Genomic DNA, 21,045 nt, shown 5'->3' on the forward strand with positions numbered 1-21,045 from the left:
GTAAAGGACCCTTGGACGGTTAAGTCAAAGGCAACTATGGGGTTATGGTCTCATCTCGCCTTCAGGCCAAGGGAGCCAGCATTTGTCTGCAGTTAGTTTCCGGGTCATGTGGCCAGCAGGACTAACCCATTTTTGGCGCAACAGAACACCATGACAGAAACCAGAGCGCACAGAAACGCTGTTTACATTCCCGCCGCAGCGGTACCTGTTTATCTACTTGCACTGGTATGCTTTCGAACTGCTAGGTTGGCAGGGGCTGGGACAGAGCAACAGGAGCTCACCCCATCACGGGGATTCGGATTGCTGACCTTCCAATCGGCAAGCCCAAGAGGCTCAGTGGTTTAGACCACAGCGCCACCCACATCCCTTTTTTTCTGGTATGCACTGGTATCCCTGCCACAAAACACTGATCAGAGGCAATCGTAGCTTCCCAAGGAAAGTACAGGGAGGGAATGCAGGGAGAGAGTTCCAGGTGCTTGGCCAGGAAAGTATTTGCGGATCAGGGTGGCTGGGAGGGATGGGGAAAAAGCACCAGGAATCTGAACTGTTTTTGTGTTTTGGCATGGTGGTCATTCCTGACAGATTTGTTCTAGGGTGTCGGTGTTCCATTTCATTTTTAACAGTCTTCTACTATTGTCCTTCTTTGCACTAGTAAAAGAATTCAAACAGACTTGGGTGGGAAAGTGTGACAGTATGATGAAGCTCTTCTAGTGTCAGAATCAGTACCCCCCCCCCCGAAACTCTCAGTAGGAATGAACAGTTAACTACATTTCCCCGCTGCCTCTTCCGTCTCCAGTTTCAGCTGCCTAAGCAGGAAAGAAGTCACACTCAAGGAACAGCTAATGGGAAATGGAGCTGTGTTTTATAAAACACCACGTCTATTCAACTTAGTTCGTTGGAGTGGGGGTGGGGGGGTGGGAAGAGAAGTGAAAGAAGGAACCAAGAGGAGCAGCGAAGCGAACAAACGATGACACAGAAGTTCCAAGAGCCATAAAAACCCCACCAAGGTATCATTTGTGCAAAGTGACCTTTCTCACCAGAGGGACACATTTAAGAGATGAGGATAAAGAGGCCCAAGTGACTTTGAAAGAGGCTCATAACGCAAAGATTTCACTCCAGCCCAGAAATCCTCTACGAGGTGGCAAAGTGGCCTTCGCAATGCAGGGAGCTGCACCTTGCCACATATCTCAGAAAGCCAGAAGCGAAACAAATCGGCTCTCGCGCTCACACTCTCTGGGTGTGCACAGAACAATTGCATTCCTCTTTCCACTCAGGGTCACAGCCACTTCCTCTCGTATTTTGTCAGTGCTTGGAAGGAACTGGTTCGGTTTAGTGACATTTGGAAATATGTGAACTACACCTGAAAGTAGGTCTCATGACTGCCGGGTGAACAAAATGTGAATTAATTTCATTTTGGGGTATTCTAGCTGAAGGTGAGCTAGAAATCATTCAAAGTTCTACCTCAAAATGAACTTAATTCACTCACTTCACTGACGTGGTTTTTTTTTTAACTTCTTTATACTCTTTGGACCTTTAAGCCTAAAGATAATTCTTGTTGGGGGAAATAAAATTAAACAGTTCACATTCCACTGTGGTGCCTTTTGTTGTTTTTCTTAGACTTCTTACATATATTTTATACTTTAGCACAGCAGCTTGTAACCCTCTGAATGCTGATTTTTAGTGGGGTTTGTACTGAGGACTGTATGTATGAATGATGAACTAAATGTGAATAGAAGCAGTTTGCTTTGCCAAAGGGCAAACATGAACTGGAATTAGTTCCTTTTTGGACATGCTGAACTAGAACTTTCCAAGCTCTGTACTTTAGCAACCAATGCCAGTCCTAAAGTAGACCCACTGAAATTAATGAAGCTAAATTAATGAAGCCAATTAATGAAGTCTATTAACTTCAGCGGGTTGACTCCGAGTAGGACTAGTTCTGGATGTAACCCTTTACCAGGACTCTCCCATTAACCTTGTATGCTGCACGGATCTGGCCCAAGACATTTTTCTGCCTGAGGAACAAATAGTACCCCCAACCCCCAGTCAAGGTGCATAGGGTTGCATCCAATGTGAGTCCTACTCAGAGGAGACCGTTTGTATTAAAGGACACAACTAAGATCCACTCATTTCAACGGGGCTACTGTGAGTAGAATTTGGTTGGCTGCAACCCATACTGTCTAAAAGCAGTCAAGCTACTTTCACACCTGAGAGAATAGATTCCGCAAGTATGTTCCCTGACAGTAAAAACTAACGAACCATTTCCTGCCCTTTCATGACACCCCAGATTAGGCATAGGCAAACTCCGGCCCTCCAGATGTTTGGGACTACAATTCCCATCATCCCTAGCTAACAGGACCAGTGGTAAGGGATGATGGGAATTGCAGTCCCAAACATCTGGAGGGCCAGAGTTTGCCTATGCCTGCCTTAGATCATTTGCCTGAGAAGGCTTCCTTATTCTGCCTAATGGTTAGAGCTTGCCCTGCTGCTGCACGTTGAGTGAGGCACAGGTGAGGCTGATATGGCTGCTCTAGCACCCAGAAGCTCTTGCAAAAGGGATCAGAAAGAGCTTGGTAGGAGGCTGGCCAACAGTTCATACTATATTATATTATATTATATTATATTATATTATATTATAATATTTTTATTTTATTTTATTTTATTATTTTTATCTAGTACTGTACACATTTATTGCACAGGTTGCTTAGGTAGTATACATGCCAGCTCCTCCAATTTTATCCTTACAATAACCCTCTGAAGTAGGTTAGGCTGAGAGATGGCAACTGACCCAAAGTCAGTTGCCAGTGAACCTCATGGCCAAGTGAGATTCGATTCCAGGTCTTCCCAAGCCAAGTCTAACGCTCTAACCACTACGCCACAGTAGCTTTGACCAACAGGTGCTCAGAGAATCGGGGCAAGGGATCCCTAGAAGGAAAATATGCTTTTGCTTTTCTAGGAGCTTTTCTTATGAGCAAACACTCCTTTGGTTTTTAAAAGCAATGGTCAGAAGAGGGCTTGCAAAATTTGCCTTGTTATGGGGACATGGCTGTTATAAGCATGCTCATTTGCAAAATGTGGCGAGGCCGTGTGCCACTGAGAAGAAGGGTTTGGATTTGATATCTCGCTTTATCACTACCCTAAGGAGTCTCAAAGCGGCTAACAATCTCCTTTTCCCTTCCTCCCTCACAACAAACACTCTGTGAGGTGAGTGAGGCTGAGAGGCTTCTGTATTAAGCTTTTGGTTTTCAAACGTTTCGGAACTTGAACAGTCTTCCAGAACGGATTACGTTCAAAAACTGAGGTACCACTGCATCAAATTCTGTTCTCGACATTTTGTAGCAATTTGCTATAATTACTCCTGAAAATTCATCACCATTATAGTGCAAATTTCTCTTAATAAACACATCTTTATATGCAAAAAAGTGAAAAAAAAAAAGTAGTGTGACTAGCCCAAGGTCACCCAGCAGCTGCATGTGGAGGAGTGGGGACGCGAACCCGGTTCACCAGATTATGAGTCTACCACTCTTAACCACTACACCACACTGGCTCACAAGCTGGACAATGACACTTACAGCATATCAGATAGGGTTCCCAATTGTTCCTCTGCATGTGCTGCTTGCCTTTGACACCATTTAAATTTGGCACCAAATGCCAGACGTGCTGCTTTTGGCAGACACTGGATCTACTTGGAAGCTCTGATCAGGAGCCCTCAAGTGGATCTGACCCTGGCAGCATGGCTTCCATTCAGCACCAAATTTACATGGCACTGAGTTGCAAGAGAATGATCAGGGAAGCTGAGGTTCTCAATGTGCAGCATTTTTGTCACATTATTTGTCCTGGAAGCTGGAGGTGCCCCACCTATGTCTTGTCCCCAAGTGGACTCAGGATAAGCTAATAAGAATTACTGCCCAGTTACTCGCCGTCTAGGCATTTCTTCTCAGGAGTCACTCCCATTGATCCCAATGGGATTTACAAATGACTGCTGTTCCAAGATTTCCAGCCTTCATTTGCTTATTTGACAGGAATACTACTGTTCCTTCCCAATATGTACTGCTAATTCATAAAAGTAAATGAAGTATGGGTAAAAACAGGTCTCCTTTTAAAAACCTAAACATATATTTGACATCCCATTTCTGTTTTTGTATTAAAGGAAGATTTTAGTTCATTTACTGGTAAATAACAACAACAACAACAACAACAACAACAATAACAACAACAACAACAATAATAATAATAATAATTATTATTATTTATACCCTGCCCATCTGTTTTTGTATTAAAGGAAGATTTTAGTTCATTTACTGGTAAATAATAATAATAATAATAATAATAATAATAATAATAATAATAATTATTATTATTATTTATATCTGGCTCGGCTTCCCCAGCCACTCTGGGGGGCTTCCAAAAAAATATTAAAATACAATAATGCATCAAACATTAAAAGCTTCCCTAAACATTAACTTCCATTTGGAGCAGGTAAAAACACACATACCTCAGGACTCTTTTTTTATGCTTACCTCAAACCACCTCAGCATTTCAAATGCCAAAAAATTATGCAATATCTAGGGTTTTCACCCACTTAACAAAATATTAGTTGATAATCCTCCCCCACCCTCATGATGACCATTGTATGGGACTGTAACTTCAACATAGAGTGCCCTTTGGCAATAATGAAGGAAGTGTAAAATCATTAAAAATGGGGGGGGGGGAGCCACCATTAATCTTTAGAAGGAAAAACCATATTTGGTGGTTTCTTTTTACCAGCTCTCTCCTGGGCCACCGCCCCTGAACTTCTGAGGGCAGTGGAACTACCAATCTGATCTTAACACGCAAGAGGGTCTGTAGGGAATGAGGCGGTCATTCAGATGTTTGGGACATAGCAGCTTTGCTCCAAGGTACATAAATAAATGTGTGTTTGTGAGAGGAGATGGCTTGGTTGTAGAGATGATTGCTTGGTTGGTGTGCTATTTTTATAACTTTGCAAAAAAAAAACAAAAACCCATCCCAAATCAATAAAAATGCAAAATGCAAAATGCAAAAAGAAAGAAAGAAATATGAAATGATCAGCATGGAACAAACTTTGCTGAAATAGATAACTATAGATAGATAACTTTTATTTAGGCTAATTTTTAAGGAATCTTTAAGGAACCACTTAAATAATAATTGAGCATCTGACAAAAGCGAACCTGTCAGTTAAAAGCTTCCATGAGGATTCCAAGTGCGTCAGGGCTATTAATATATACTTCTGTCCAAATCTGCAAAGCATCAGAGGACATGGCTAAAATCCAAAGGCAGAATTATGCAGAGAACAGGACTTTTACAAAAAAATGCACAGAGACTGGATGCTCAAATGCAGTCGCTTTGTGGCTTCAGCAGACGTGTGCATTCACAAAGGAAGAGATCAATAGCATTTCACTGCCGTCCCAACCAGCAGAAATCCCTACAGATCAGAGGGCAAAAAAGATGTCAAAAAGCTGGAAGCTCATTCTAATAACACTATCTCTGTGGTTGCTGCTTTCTTCCTAAGCACTCCTCTGTTAAGACTCTCACAGAACAACTTGTGCCTGCAACTTTGCCTGCCAAAGCCCAGGCCATTTTCAGAATTTCTGGGGTTGGGGTTGAGAGAAAGCACCTCCTTCAAAGATTGGATTCATCTTTAGAAGATAGAATTTCCTAAGGGAACAACACTCCTTCATGTTTCAGCACTGCTTCCGGGGGGCATTCTTGGGGAGGGGGAACAAATCCCCCATAACTCTGTTCTCATGGAGTGTTCTGTCCAAACAAATAGCAAACTAGCTATTGCTTTTACGTGGCAAAAGAGTACTTTTATTCCTGTAAAGAAGAAGATATCTTGGAACACTTCACCTTTAACGGTACCCCTCCACACACCTGAAAGTTCTGAGAATTTGCTTGCTCCCACCCCCATTTGCTGATGTTCGTGGGGGAAACGAATGGTCGTATAAAATTAGGGGAGACTTTGGCTCAGCCATATTTTTATTGTGGATCTCCACCCTGAGAAACACCGACAACTGGACAAAAGGGATTTTCTGGCCTAGGAGACATTCCCCAGAGGAGGTGCTGAGCCATGAGTTACAACGGTCAGGGAAAACCCACAGAGCAGCAGTCCAGGAGTTAAATCAGAATGAGGGATGGATGGTTGCTGAGTAGCAGGAGGTGCCAGAAAAGCAGCTTTCTGAAACCATGGGGAAAGAGGTGGGAAAGCCACTTCCCAAAACTGTGAAGGCACTTCCTGAAACCCTGGAAGACTACTGCCAGTCAGCACCCCCAAACTCGGCCCTCCAGATGTTTTGGGACTACAATTCCCATCATCCCTGCCCACTGGTCCTGTTAGCTAGGGATGACGGGAGTTGTAGTCCCAAAACATCTGGAGGGCTGAGTTTGCCCATGCCTGGACAATACCGAGCTAGATGAACCAAAACCCCCACTCAGTATCTTATGTTCCTAGAAGCACATTTTGAAAACTGACCTGCTACTTCTCAGGACATTAATTACTTTGGTAATAATGAGATGATACATGAGATCTACAGGGAGTGACTGTGTTTCCATCAACACTACCCAGGAGCCGAGTGCAATTAGTTATATCATACTTTCATCAAGTTCCAACCATGTCCTAAGGTTTTCCAGCGTGGTGAAAAATATTCTGCAGCACCACTGCCAAGCTGCAACAGCTTCTGGAAGTTGGCTAATGGGGACGTAGGAAAATACCTGCATGGCCAAATCAAGACTGCAGCATGCAGCAAAGTAATGTCATGGCTACTTCAGGGCGTACCCCAAAATTCAGTCCTGCTGATTGACCCACCTTCAGAAGCATGTGAATCAACCATCAGGGGGCTTTCAAAGAAACTAAGCCACATTTCTCCAGAGGGATCACATTTCTTAACAACTCAAAATGCTTTCCAGTGATATGGATCTTGCCGGAGATCTGGACTCTAAAGCCCTACTGCTGAAACATCAGTGCTGCTGTTTGGCAAATCCTTGGCCAACCCAGACACAAGTGTTTGGAGCGCTGATCACTTTCTCCTGGGACATGAAAGCACTTGGCACCATGACTAGCCATGGGGGCTCCTTTCAGCAGCTGCGATTTGTTAATCCACAGTATAATGTGAATTAAATTAGGCTCTTCACACTTAACTAACCCTCAATCTGCATTCTTTTGTAACTCCTGAGGTTTCCGATGCAGCTAACAGCTAATCCCTTCAGCCCTAAACTTCTCCCAGCTGCTGGCTCATAGCTGTTATGGAGGGATTCCAACAATTCAGGGCCAGTAAACTTAATCCTAAAGCTGTTAGGCTCTTCTAAAATAACGAGACCCACCAATTTAAAGCTGTTAGCCTTAATTAACAGGAAAGGAGGCATTCAGGTTACGTGCCGAAGCATAGGGCTTAGCCAGAAAGCCATGCTGCACTGCATATTCCCCAGCTTCCTTGTGCTCTCTGGCCATGGCGATACTATTGTTAGGATCTTACAGATTATAGTATAGAAAATACTGGCACTTACATCCTGTGTTAGGATTGGCAGGCCAAGAGGATGTAACAGCTTTGCTCAGTTGGCATTAAGAGATGGGGGATAGTTTCAGTTCACAAGGCAACTTGATCTAATTTAAACTTTCAAAAATAAAAAATAAAAAATTGCAGATCAAAATGAACCTGAAATTTGCATTCTCTGAATTTTGTAATGCAGTTGTCTAGCTACACATCGTGCCCAAAAATGCATGCATCAGGGTAAAGAGTGCATATAAATGCATATATCTGTGGATATGACATACAGAAGTGCATTGTATAAAGGGAAATGGATTGGCAAAAATGTGCCTATTAGGCAAAACTGCATACAGAAATTAGGAGAAAGTTGCACCAAAATGCTGGTGAATTCTCATGAAGATCTAAATAAAATATAAAAAATTGCAACTGTGGAAGAATTAAGAATGGAAAAATAACAGAGAAACCAAAACTGGCAGTAATCATGATTGCCAAACAACCAGTATCTCAAAAGGTACGGGAACTTAAAAGTTGCTAGTGTTCTTGACTAAGTGCCTTTGTAGTGGGAGCAGGGCCCTGTTGCAATGGGTACCATTGCTAGCATGCTATCTTCATATTGACATTTTGAGTCCAGCTGTGCATGGGCTGCACTGATAGTTATGTACCTCCATTTATAGCACACATATGTACAAGAACAATATTGGCCAAAGCACCCATTGTGAGGGATGAATAAAATAGTCTTGACATGTCCTGTGCCTCTTGCAGATGAGTAGACCGGAACACAAGGAATCCAGGAACATAAGGAGATGCCTTACATTCAGACTATTGGTCTATCTGGTTCAGTACTGTCTACACTGACTGGTGATGGCTCTGTAGAGTTTCAGGCAACAATCTCTCCCAATCCCACCTGCAGATGCCAGGATTGAACCTGGGATGTCCTGCATGCAAGGCAGATGATCTACCACTGAGCTATGGCCCTTCCATGGATGGTCTACAAGGCCAGACTAAGTTGTCTGTGAACTACTTGGGTACATGTCTGTGTTTGACCTGGACACATTTCTCTCTGGAAATGGAAAGATGCTACCTTTGCAGCACCACATATATTTCCATACCATCCTTCCTACTCATGAATCAACTCATTGGTTAATCTAGCTCATTCTTGCTACCTTTGACTGGTAATGTGGTTCTCCAAGGCCTCAGGGAGGGGTCCTTCCTTGCCCTGCTATTTAAAGTTTTTCTAACTAGAAGATTAATATTTTCTAACTGGGATCTTCTACAATCAAAGCATGTGCTCTGTTAATGAGCTACATATACATTTATGCTTAAAGGGCAATAAGGGTTGCTTGCTACAACAGGGTAAAGAATACATATCAATGGTAGGTATCAGGTAATTAACGGATGCAAATATATCACCCAACCCCCACCCTGCCCTTCATGCATAATACTAGAATGTAGGGATACCTGGTGAAACTGATTAGAGGGATCATTAGCAGCAAGAGTTAATCGGAGCATGCAGATTTGGAGGCAATATGCACGCAAAAGGGATGGAATAACACCACCGCAGCCTTGCTTGCAAGCTTCCAGAGGCATCAACTGGCCACTATTTTGTGCCAAATACAAGGATAGATGCACCTCAATCTCACAAGCAATTCTCATGCTGATGTGGCTGATTTCTAGGCCTCACCCAGAATTTCTAAACATGGTTCAGTGCCAGATCCACCAAACTAGAAAACTTGCATTCTGTTCCTAAATGCTCCTAGACTAGCTAGTCTGAAAAGGAAGTTTGACACATGACAACCTGGGACCCTCTTCTTCACATGACATCATGTCTTCTTCTTCTTTGGCAAACACGCATAGCCGAGTAAGACTGTCTTCCATAAACATGGTTTCAACAGTGGGTCCGTAAGTGACTGTGGAGACCAATTCTGGATCCACATGTCCTTCCACAGTGAGGACAGCTCCACAGCTGGAACTGATCATGGTGAGGGTTTGCCAAGCGTGCCTTCCTTGCACATTTCTCCCTTTTGTCCTGAGTCTGAGCAGCTTCAAAGCCAATGTATTCCATGCCTGAGACCATGCTATTCAAACAGGTTCTGGAGATCAGGGCTGGCTGCGGACTCCATCTTGCTAAAAGCTTGAAGACTTATTTATTTACAATAACCTGCCCTTCAGGGGCAGGCGTCTGTGTGCAAACGGATAAGCTGGGGGTGTTGTGTGTATGTGTGCCTGAGTGAAAGGAACCGTGGGGGGTGGACATGCATACTTGTGGTTCGGGTCCCAGCCATTGCTGGCATGCCACCCACAACACGTCAAGACGAAAACACCCCCACAAAGTAATTTTAGAATTTTGGAATGTGATCTGAAAAACAGCCCAATGTAAGGAAGGAGCCCTTCAGAGCAACTTAAAAGGCTACTCAAAATGTGTAACCAATATGCTGAGAGTATTTCAGTGTTCTTAATCTACAAAAATGTATATGGCTGCCTCTAAGGATGGATTAGGTTATTAACTTTTTTTTTTTTTTTAGGTTTATTGGACTGAGAGCACAAAGTCAGCTCAGCATTTCCAACAGTCTCATATATGCACGGTAATCGTCTTGGTTCCTGTTTATCCCAGTTTTGTCTCAGTCAGGCCTTTTTCTTGCTGGGTGTTTTTTAATTGCCTTGGTCCTAGGGCTATAAATCCAGGGAGAAGGGAACAATTTCCAGAATGCCAAGCAGCGCTTTCGGCTCATAAAAAGGGGATTTGCCAGCCGCAGCCAGATTAACAATGGTATGGGAAGGGCCACATGCTGGGTGACTTCTGCAAAAGGATCTGACCATTGCTAACATCATTGTCACCCTCCCTCATTCGTTAAAAAAGTATTGACCATAGGAATTATTGCATTAGCACATTTGCTCGACAGAAATGTTTAGAGAGGGCCTCGTGCACGTGTACAATAATGGTGCGAGAGACACAGGGCTGTGGTGATCAGAAGAAGGGTAGGCAGTGGTGGGTTGTGCCCACAGACACTGGTGGAGCAGAAAGCAGAGAGCCCAGCAGTTGGCGGAACCGGAGCCAATGGCAGGAACGGCTAACTATTGCTACTTTTGCCTTCCGCCTCACTGCTGAGTTCTACAACAACAGCACAGAGACTACGGCAGAGGAAGCTGAAAGCCAGGGCCACCCCCTGTAATATATAAGAAAGAAGCTAGGCAGCTGGGGACTGCCTGGAATACGTGGAACAGCGCCCCATTTGCCCTAGAGCAATAGTTCTCAACCTGTGGGTCCCCAGATGTTGTTGGATTACAACTCCCATCATCCCTGACCACTGGTCATGCTGGCTAGGAATGATGGGAGTTGTATTCCAACAACATCTGGGGACTCACAGGTTGAGAAACACTGCCCTAGAGGACCACCCACCACTGAGGACAGGAATTTGGTGGACCTGCATAGGTTGTCGAGCTACCACTGGCTATTGGCTATGCTGGCTGATGTTGGGTCCAACAACATCTGGGGTGCTACAGGTTTCCCATGCCCAGATTAAAAAATCAGGAACAAACTAGATGTGATGTTGTCATGTAGTTTGGCCTCTTTTTTGTTTGTTAGTTTAACAAATAGGCAATGCAGGCCCCCTCCCCCAAGAGCCAGAATGGGACCATGGCTTCAAGGGGGGGGGGAATTAACCCTTTGCACATGTCATGGTCCCAATCAGAATCGCCCACTCCATGCTGGTGGTTCACAATGAAGGGAAAGCTCTTGTTGTCAACAATGATACTTTTCCTTATATTGCAAATCCTGGTTTGTTCTTGCTAACCATTGTCGCTAGAGTTTTGATGACGTGGGGTACTATGGCTTGTTTAGAACCAGAAGTTCAAGCTGTCAATCATCTCTGTGAAGGAGACTGTGTTAGTCTGAGGCTGTTGTAAACCTTAATGGATAGTGTTGTAGGTATGATTATGATGGAGTGAAATTTTCCTCAGTGGTTTTTTCAATGGTTAAGATTGCAAAAAAAATAAATAATTTTTTTTTTTAAAAAAAATCCATAATTGTAATGTAACACAGATATACTTTTTCTGGCATCTTAAAACACAACTTGTAGTTATGTTTTCAGCTTCTCTGCAATCTCTCCCACTTGCACTCCCATCCTCAAATGAAAGCTGAGAATCGCCTAATTTTAGCAGCTGGTGTGTTCTGGAAAAAAATATCTAGAATCAAGAGAATTGGAAAGACTGCATAAATATGAAATATCCCTGGTATGAGAACTTGATCATGCAAGCTCAATATTTGATTTCCTTTCCCTAAACAAAACAAAAATAATTCGACTCTCTGCAATGAGTTTGAGAAGTATAGGCTGGGGACACCTATTTTTCCATGGTGAAAAATATCTTGGTAAGTATTTTCTGTGATTTACAAGAATTGAGGCCTTTTTATGTGGCCAGTTATACTTGGATTAAAATAACTGGATTCATTTTTGACTGTGTTTTGTCTACGCCAGCTTTTTCAAACCTGGTGGTTTCCAGATGTTTTGGACCCCAACTCCTACCAGTTACAGGAAGCATGCCCAATGGTCAGAGGGGATTGGAGTTGTAGTCCAACAACATCTGGAGGGCACAGTTTGTAGAACACTTGTCTACACAAACACAGGAATATAGGAACATGGGAAGCTGCCTTATATTGAGTCAGATCATTGGTCTATCCTGACTGGTATGGCTCTCTGAGGTTTCAGAAAGGAGCCTTTCTCAGTCTTACCTGGAGATGCCAGGGATTGAATCTGGGGACTTCTGTATGTATAGCATGGGATCTGCTGCTGAACATTGTGTCACCTCTGACAAAAACAGGTAGAAACACAAAAGGAAGAGTGAAGGGGCTTAGTGCATGAGTATAAGACTTCTGCACATCTCATCTTAATAAGCTGAGATATGATCATCTGAACTGGGCCTAGTGAGCATGGAGAGATCTGGTTTTACCATGTTCCAGAGACTCTGAACTTGAAAGAGACCCAGACTTACCCTAAGAATCTTGTTAGAATTCCTGCTCCGTGATTGCAGTCATGGGATTGTTGTCTATCACATGACGGTATATGTTTTGACTCCACAAAGTGGGAAGTGACAGAGACAGGATATTTGTGTTACTGTGTTCCGTGAAGTGGGACTCTTGTCCTTTGTTTTGTTTCTCTTTGCTGTCTGATGCTAGAGAGAGAGGGAGCCATGTTGCAGTGCCCCGTGTGTGTTTATATGTAAATAAAGTAGATTAGCCAAAATGCTGAGTTGCTGAGGTCTGTTACACATGATGCGCAAACTCTGCGGATCCCTAAGTGTGCTGGCGTCAGTTGGCATGGGTCGCTGTGATGTTTGGGCAGAAGAAAGCTTTTGAAGCTCCCGAACGAAAGACCAGGAGGGAGGGAACATGCCAGTTGGGCATGTGTCTCTGCCAGGGTCCTACTCGAGTGTAGGCCGAGCTCCTGACCTTGGCCTCTGAGTAAAAGAATAACGAGGGCTTAAAAGTCACTGGCTCAAATGTTAGTAGCCTAAGGGCTTCACCAGGATCTACTGGGTGTCGCGCAGGTACGTGTCCCAGTTGCTGAGAGTCTACAGCTGTCTTTTATAGGCTTGTATCTTTTACAGTTCTCCAAGGAGAGCATTAACTTGGGAATGCAGCAGTGTCTCCTTTCAGCTGGCCAGTCTCCAGCTCCCCTCCTCTGAGCCGTTTCCTCTCAGGCAATGTAAATGCCAACCTAAGAAAGTTTTCCTGCTCATGCCAAGGTCTGGAAAGAAACTGTTTCTGGGGTTCCAAGGCTGTACTTTACAAAAAAGGGAGCAAGAAAGTGTGGCCGTCTGTTTCGCAGAGACGGGGGAAGGGATGGGAGGAATTAATTGACTTTGAGTCTCTCTCAAGCTATTTGTGAAGGTGTGCGAATGTTGTTCACGTGGGGCAGAATGCCTCAGAGCGAACGTATGTACTATTTTGGTTTTGCAGAATGTTCAGAACAACTATGCTGATTTTGTCTATACAGTGGTACCTCAAGTTACAAACACTTCAGGTTACAAACACTTCGGGTTACAAACTCCCCTAACTCGGAAGTAGTACTTTTGGTTGTGAACTTTGCCCCAGGATGAGAATGGTAATCATTGGCTTCCATTGGCAGCCAATCAGATGCCACATCAGATGTTCGGCTTCCGAAAAACATTCACAAAATGGAACACTTACTTCCAGGTTTGTGGTGTTCAGGAGCCAAAACGTACGAGTACCAAGGCATTCAAGAACCAAGGTATGACCATACTGTTTTTGATGCCTGCTAAAAACATTTTTGTCTAGACAAGCCTACCTAGACGTTTAGAATGTTGATGTGAGGTTTTAATGAGTTTTTACTTCATTGAGGCTTTTAATTATCTGAAACTTATTGATAATTTGATTGCTTTACCTTTTTTTCCTAAACTGCTTTGAGATTGCTATTTTTCCCCCTTACAATCAAGCAGTATATAAATTTCACAAAACAAACAGTAAGATGGGAGCAGGAAAATGGAAATGTGGAAATGGCAGACAGAAGGCTCCATAAAGGGAAGCTTCCTCGAAGGAGTCATTTATATTGCCGGTCTAAAATAGCTGCTTCACTCCTCTTACCCTCATGCTACATGTTTTGCATTCACACTGTGGATGTGGGAAAGGCAAAAGCCAATTTAAGCCTCATGTGTGAAAACTGCCTTAACAGTCTTTCAGTGCCAGTTTATATGGATCGAAAAATAGGGAATATTATCTGATGTTTTATCTACCTATAATTTTAATTTGGTAGAGTTCTTAATACTTGGGCACTCATGTAATTTTCCGTACACTCCCTGTGACCATGAGGAGAAGGGCATCATGTAAATATTTATATGAATAAAAACAAAACAGGTTGCAAGAGCTTATGAAGACTGCGCTAAGGCTTTCCAAGCACTGCAAATATGATGACAACGATATTGTCAACAACCTAAGCAGAATTGATTTATTCTAGGGGGTCTGTAACATTTTTTAAAAAATAAAACCCACCAGGTCCCTTATCTGTAATAAAAGTGAGGGTGCTATCACCTGTCTATTGACTAAATGTGGAGTTTTTAATCAATCAATTAAACTATGACAAAGCAATAATTTTGGAGAATAAAAGCATGTTTTCATTGTTCTTTGATGCTGAGTGCATATATCTGAAAAGGCTTCCTGTGTGAGTGTAATGGTATATTGCCTCTTCTATGGCAGTGCCTTTTATCTGCATTTTTACATTATTATATTTAAAACAATTATTAGGTTGTGTGTATATATATATAAAGGTAAAGGTACCCCTGCCCGTACGGGCCAGTCGTGTCCGACTCTAGGGTTGTGCGCTCATCTCACTTAAGTGGCTGGGGGCCAGTGCTGTCCGGAGACACTTCCGGGTCATGTGGCCAGTGTGACGAAGCTGCTCTGGCAAGCCAGCACCAGCGCAGCACACGGAAATGCCGTTTACCTTCCCGCTATAAAGCGGTACCTATTTATCTACTTGCACTTAAGAGTGCTTTCGAACTGCTAGGTGGGCAGGAGCTGGGACCGAAAGACGGGAGCTCACCCAGCCGCGGGGATTCGAACCGCCGACCATACGATTGGTAAGTCCTAGGCACTGAGGGTTTACCCACAGTGCCACCCGCATCCCTATATATATATATACATACATACATATACATATACATACACACACACGTCTATCTATATCTATCTATCTATCATCTATCTATCTATCTATATGTATGTATGTAGCCCAATTAATTAGGGATTCCGTTTAGTGGCCTTTTAATCATAGAATTGTAGAGATGGAAGGTTTCTAATCAATTGAATTGATCAAATCTAATCAATCGCCACTCTACAAAAAACCCCAGAGGTAAACACTGCCTGTAGATGTGATATCTGATCAATGAAAGTTGCAAATGTGCCATTAGCTAGGGATGCAAAGATCAGTCTATTTCAAGTCATGTCAGTTTCACATGTATTCATTCATAAGTTTGTTTTGCTCTATTTCCACATAAATCAGTAATTTAAAGAACATACAAAAAGTGTATTAAAATATGCATCTGATCACAAAAATACTATTTAAATACCCTAGTTTTGGGCAGAGTATTATATTGCAAAAATTTAGGGATGGGGAAATTCCAAAGGACAGACCTGGATCTAAAGGGGGGGGGGGAGAATGTGTGTGTTCTGGGCAGCAGTGGCGGCAGTGGGGGGTGGCAAAGCCATATTCTGCATGGAATAGAGAGGAGATAGGCATGTTGAAGCACATGTTCAGCGACCCCTTGTGTCCCAACTGGGTTCCCCTTATCAGAAGAAGCGGGTAGACTCAATTTTACTTCATGGTGGCGCTGTGGGTTAAACCACAGAGCCTATGACTTGCTGATCAGAAGGTCGGCGGTTCGAATCCCCGTGACGGGGTGAGCTCCCATTGCTCAGTCCCTGCTCCTGCCAACCTAGCAGTTCGAAAGCACGTCAAAGTGCAAGTAGATAAATAGGTACCACTCCAGCGGGAAGGTAAACGGTGTTTCCATGTGCTGCTCTGGTTCGCCAGAAGCAGCTTAGTCATGCTGGCCACATGACCCGGAAGCTGTACGCCGGCTCCCTTGGCCAATAAAGTGAGATGAGCACCGCAACCCCAGAGTCGGTCACAACTGGACCTAATGGTCAGAGGTCCCTTTACCTTAACCCATTTTGATGTGCAGGATCTTCTCATGAAAGCCCCTATAGGATTCGAACCACCAACCTTCTGATCGGCAAGTCCTAGGCTCTGTGGTTTAACCCACAGCGCCACCCACGTCCCTTCCTTACAGTTACTTCCGGGTTAATGTCAGAGAGATAGAATCTAATATTTTCAATGGTCCTGTGGGGGTTATGAATATCACTTCACTTACTGAACTCAAAAACAAAGTTCAGTAAGATAACATATATAGAATACCTCTAAAAATATAGAAAACCCAAGCACTGCATTGGAATATTAAGAACCTGAAAATTTATCCCCTAAGCTGGCTAGCTCACCACTTCATCTAGGCAGACTAACCCACTGGTGAATTCTCTCTGACCAGGTTACATATATTCCCCCCCCCCCCACTGTTTTACCATTTTAACAACAAGAGGAGCAGCTGGGCTGAAATATGTTTGGCTTTCAACAAATTTCATTGTCATCTATTGGTCTTATAAGGTTGTTGATCAGGCACTGACCCACTGGATCAAGTCAATTTGTTTTTGTATTTCAACAATTTTGCCTATGTTGACTATATCTTAATATTCTTATTTTGGATTAAAGTTGCACTTAACTTTTCTATATTATTTACAAGCATTCTATATCTTTTATTCTCCAGCTATGGCATCAGCATATTCTTGAGTGCGAAAAGATCAGAAAGAACTATTGCCTTTTGCAGTCTCTTATCTAATATATAACTACGTTATTATTATTTTTAATGCACACTTAGAAGTGACAGAGATGAACAAGCCCTTGCAAAGGTGAATGAGATTTGATTTCTCAAGTAACTGAAAGGTTTCTAAAACTCCTACCTATTAATCCACTTGTGTAAGTAGATAATAAATGTGTGGGTAATGTTTTCCTTTTATCTGTTCACCACCCTCGGCTATGAACAGAAACACAAAAGATGGTGGACTATTATATTCAGACATGGACCCTTATAGGTAAGCACCATTCTGAAATTAAGAGAATTTCCTCCTGCTGAAACTCCTGAATAAGCACAACACTCCTGAAAAAGTGGAGTGTTGTTTAAAGAGTGCTTAAGCACTCCATTTCATGGTGGTGCTGGGGAGGGACTTTGCCTTTATTGGATGAACTTGGCAATTGGCATTCACAACAGCAGACCTAGCCAGAAAAGCAAAGCAGAACTCCTTCGACGCTGAGCGACGATACTTGACATACACTTCACTCCAAATCACAAGATGATAACCTCCTCCTTCTTTCCCTAGTACAGTTCCACTTGGCATTTGGCAGTAATAGAGTTACAAAGAGATTTTATGCTAGTGCCGAGTCTGATTCCATCCCAACCTCCTACAAAGTTGCCAAGTGGCAAAATAGAGAGGCCATTTTGGCAAAACTGGGGGAAGCCAGAAGCAATGTCTATTCAGGCATTGTGGCTGGTGGTAGGCGTTGGGTTTCCCCCCGGCTCACGAAACCCTTACAGGAAGCCCTGCTCTCACATTGAATGGCTTCCAAGTGATGCCATGCAATGCCCAGTTCCAAATCCAATCAGAGTGAAGGCAATTATTCCTGCCCTGCCACCAACCCCAAGACAGGAGTCCCACAGCCTACATCCAGTCCTCAAGGTCTCTCTGTCAGGTCCTGGGGATGCTATGAGTGGAATAGCTCAATCAGTAAAGCATGAGACTCTTAATCTCAGGGTTGCGGGTTTGGGCCCCATGTTGGGCAATGAATTCCTGCATTACAGGAAGTTGGACTAGATGACGCTCGTGCTCTCTTCCAACTCTATGATTCTATGATTCCCAGGCCACGCCCCTTTCCCATCGGCCATCTCTCACTAGGCCACACACCCCTTGAGTGCTTTTGCCGTTCTGGAATGTGTTATAATGCCTCTTCCTTACCTGGAATAAGAATTCAGAAATGTGCATTTGTGTGTGTGTGTGTGTGTGTGTGTGTGTGTGTGTGTGTACATACTCCTTTTTTTGTGACTAATTTTATTAAGACAGCATCCTGGAGGCCTTATGCTTAGAGCAGAATGGCAGGATACAAATATACATGTAAATAAATGCATGCATGCAGAAGCGCACACACCACTTTTTCTGCTCTTTTCTTCCGCTGAAACGTTGCTGTAGGAATGTTTTAAAGGGGCAGCAGGAGGTGAGGGGAAGGGTTTAACAGCACACTCACCTGTTGGGTTTCTTGATAAGGGGGAGGGGGCACAGTCTGTGTGGCCATCATTGTCAGAGCTGGCGCTGGGGAGACATGTTGCATCCTGGGGTTGATTCACATCTAGAACCTGTTGGTGGGAGAAAGTTCAACTTGGGTTAAGGAACCGCAGAAGGAAGAGGACAGAAGGAAGCATGACACACATGCAAAAAGCTCAGGAAGACAACCGACGGTGGTGTCATGAGGTAATGACTGGAGTTGTGTAGTAACATGTATGGCGAATATGATAAATTGTGTCTGAGTGCCCTCCTGCTCTCTCTGCTGAGTAGGAACCCTGTAAATCTGCCTAAAAGTCCTGCCCTGAGTGCCCCACTCTCAGCTACACCAAATTAACCCATCATGAAACGTCAGAGGAAGAAGAAAGAATAATGTCAACATCTGCTGGTGGCTCTTAGGAGCAGCTGACCCTTGGAAGGTATGCAAAACTCACACAGCAAATGCTCTCTGCCTACCATCATGAGGACACGTCTACAGGTAACAGTCCAAATTTAGTCTAATTTAAAAGAAGAAGAAGAAGAGTTTGGATTTGATATCCCGTTTTATTACTACACGAAGGAGTCCTTTCCCTTCCTGCCTCACAACAAACACTCTGTGAGGTGAGTGGGGCTGAGAGACTTCAGAGAAGTATGACTAGCCCAAGGTCACCCAGCAGCTGCATGTGGAGGAGTGGAGACACAAACCCGGTTCGTCCACTGCTCTTAACCACTACACCACACTGCAGATTTCTTCTGCAGGCAGATGTGAGATTCCTGCATGTCGGGGTGCTGGACTAGATGATCCTTGGGGTCCCTGCCCAACTGTACAATTCTATGATTCTACCTCAAATGCAAGGCTATTCAGCAAAATCCGTTTGCTTGTTCAGCTGTGAGTCATTGACTGTGTACCATGTAAGCAAGTGAAAAACATCCCAAAATATTTGGATGAGACCCACAAATTACTCATTCTGATCTTTTTTCAGCAGAATGATGGCAGAATAAAATATCAGGTCTTTATTGTCTTTCATCAACAAAGAAGAATTCTCACTGGCTTCCAAGGTCTGTTCTAATTAATATCTAGGGTACCAAAACTCTTCAGATTATTCCCTCAAGATCCCGTGTTAAATTATCTACTCTTGCTGACTCAAAGTTTAATTTTAGCTGGTGTAGCTCTATGCCCTCTTTTGTTAAAAGTGGTGAAAGGTTCCTTATTTCCACACAGTCTCAGTCATGAATCCAGAACCTGAGCATGTCCATACATTGAGGGCAAACACATGTGGGCTTCAAGTGGAGACCCAGCCCCATAATGTCCGCATGCACTTAAGCTCTACTTCAGGCCTTTTGCATTTGGCACTAAGCTTTGAAGGGGGATTTTAAGTGAGGAATGAGGAACTCTGGTAACAGAGGGTTCCGGATCATGGGGTGGATTCTAGACATATCCACAATCCACCTTCACATTGAATGCAAAGGTTCAGAGTGGAGACAACATTTGTGTGGATGTTGGTGGATGTTGATGAGCTGACCTTGGTGCCTGTTCAGTCTCCTTGTCCAGGTGCTAGTACATCCTGGCTTCTTTCTTAGGGCATTTGATCTTCAATCTGGATTTGGACTAGGCAGTCTTTCAAGCAGAAGACTCCTTCAAACACAGGACTGTTCTCCAACAGCTCTTCAGGACATTTGGCTACCCTGTGGCACCATGATTCATGGGTGGCATTTTGCTTACCTGTTTCTGTTCTGATAATGGGAAGCAAGCTGCACCAATGTATGGATGGAGAAAGAACTAATGCAGGATCAAGCCCTGGCAGATGTGGACCTCAGGGCTCCGGAAGCTTGATGGCTAAATAAGCCCTCCTTGTTAGAGGCAGTACGACTCTGAACACCACTTGTGGAGGGAAGCTGCAAGAGAGGGCTGGCATTCATTCCTTGCTTCCCAGAGGGCATCTAGTTGGCTAACTACAAGGAATAGGATGCTGGATGAGATGGACCTATGGTGTGATCTAGTGGAGGTTGGCCCATTTGGGAAAATGGGGCACTGCACCACCAACCTCAGCCTGCCCTCAGCCAGCCCCCGCAGGCCTGCCTTCTTAATTACACTGAGTCTAGAGCAGCGGTTCTCAACCTGTGGGTCTCCAGATGTTGTTGGACTACAACTCCCATCATCCCTGACCACTGGTCATTCTGGCTAGGAATGATGGGAGTTGTAGTCCAGCAACATCTGGGGACCCACAGGTTGAGAAACACTGGTCTAGAGCTTGGCACGTTCGTACTTCCTGACCACACCTTGCTGCTTCTTGCTTCTCATGACCTTGGACCCTCGGCTTTCTTGACCCCCAGATCATCTGACTACGTGAATTGAGATATTTCCGACCTTACCACAGCAAACTATGGCAAGTTCTTAAAGAAATGGGAGTGCCCGATCACCTCATCTGTCTCCTGAGAAATCTCTACGTGGGACAAGAAGCTACAGTTAGAACTGGATATGGAACGACGGATTGGTTCAAAATTGGGAAAGGAGTACGACAAGGCTGTATATTGTCTCCCTGCTTATTTAACTTATATGCAGAATTCATCATGCAAAAGGCTGGGCTGGATGAATCCCTAGCTGGAATTAAGATCGCCGGAAGAAATATCAACAACCTCAGATATGCAGATGACACAACCTTGATGGCAGAA

General features: G+C 43.7%; 1 protein-coding gene across 6 annotated transcripts in view; it reads right to left on the minus strand.

Moving 5' to 3' along the window:
• Positions 1-21,045, minus strand: part of PKNOX2 (PBX/knotted 1 homeobox 2) — a 438,447-nt gene that overhangs the window by 126,629 nt on the left and 290,773 nt on the right. For all 6 annotated transcript variants that reach the window (XM_083713657.1, XM_083713654.1, XM_083713659.1 and 3 more), the window contains one exon: positions 18,359-18,467. In XM_083713657.1, coding sequence (XP_083569783.1) covers positions 18,359-18,442 — 84 coding nt within the window. In that variant the 5' untranslated portion in view covers positions 18,443-18,467. The remainder of the gene's footprint in view (positions 1-18,358; positions 18,468-21,045) is intronic.

This window comes from Podarcis gaigeae (genome assembly GCF_964106915.1).
Source record: "Podarcis gaigeae genome assembly, chromosome: 15".
NCBI classification, from domain to species: domain Eukaryota; kingdom Metazoa; phylum Chordata; class Lepidosauria; order Squamata; family Lacertidae; genus Podarcis; species Podarcis gaigeae.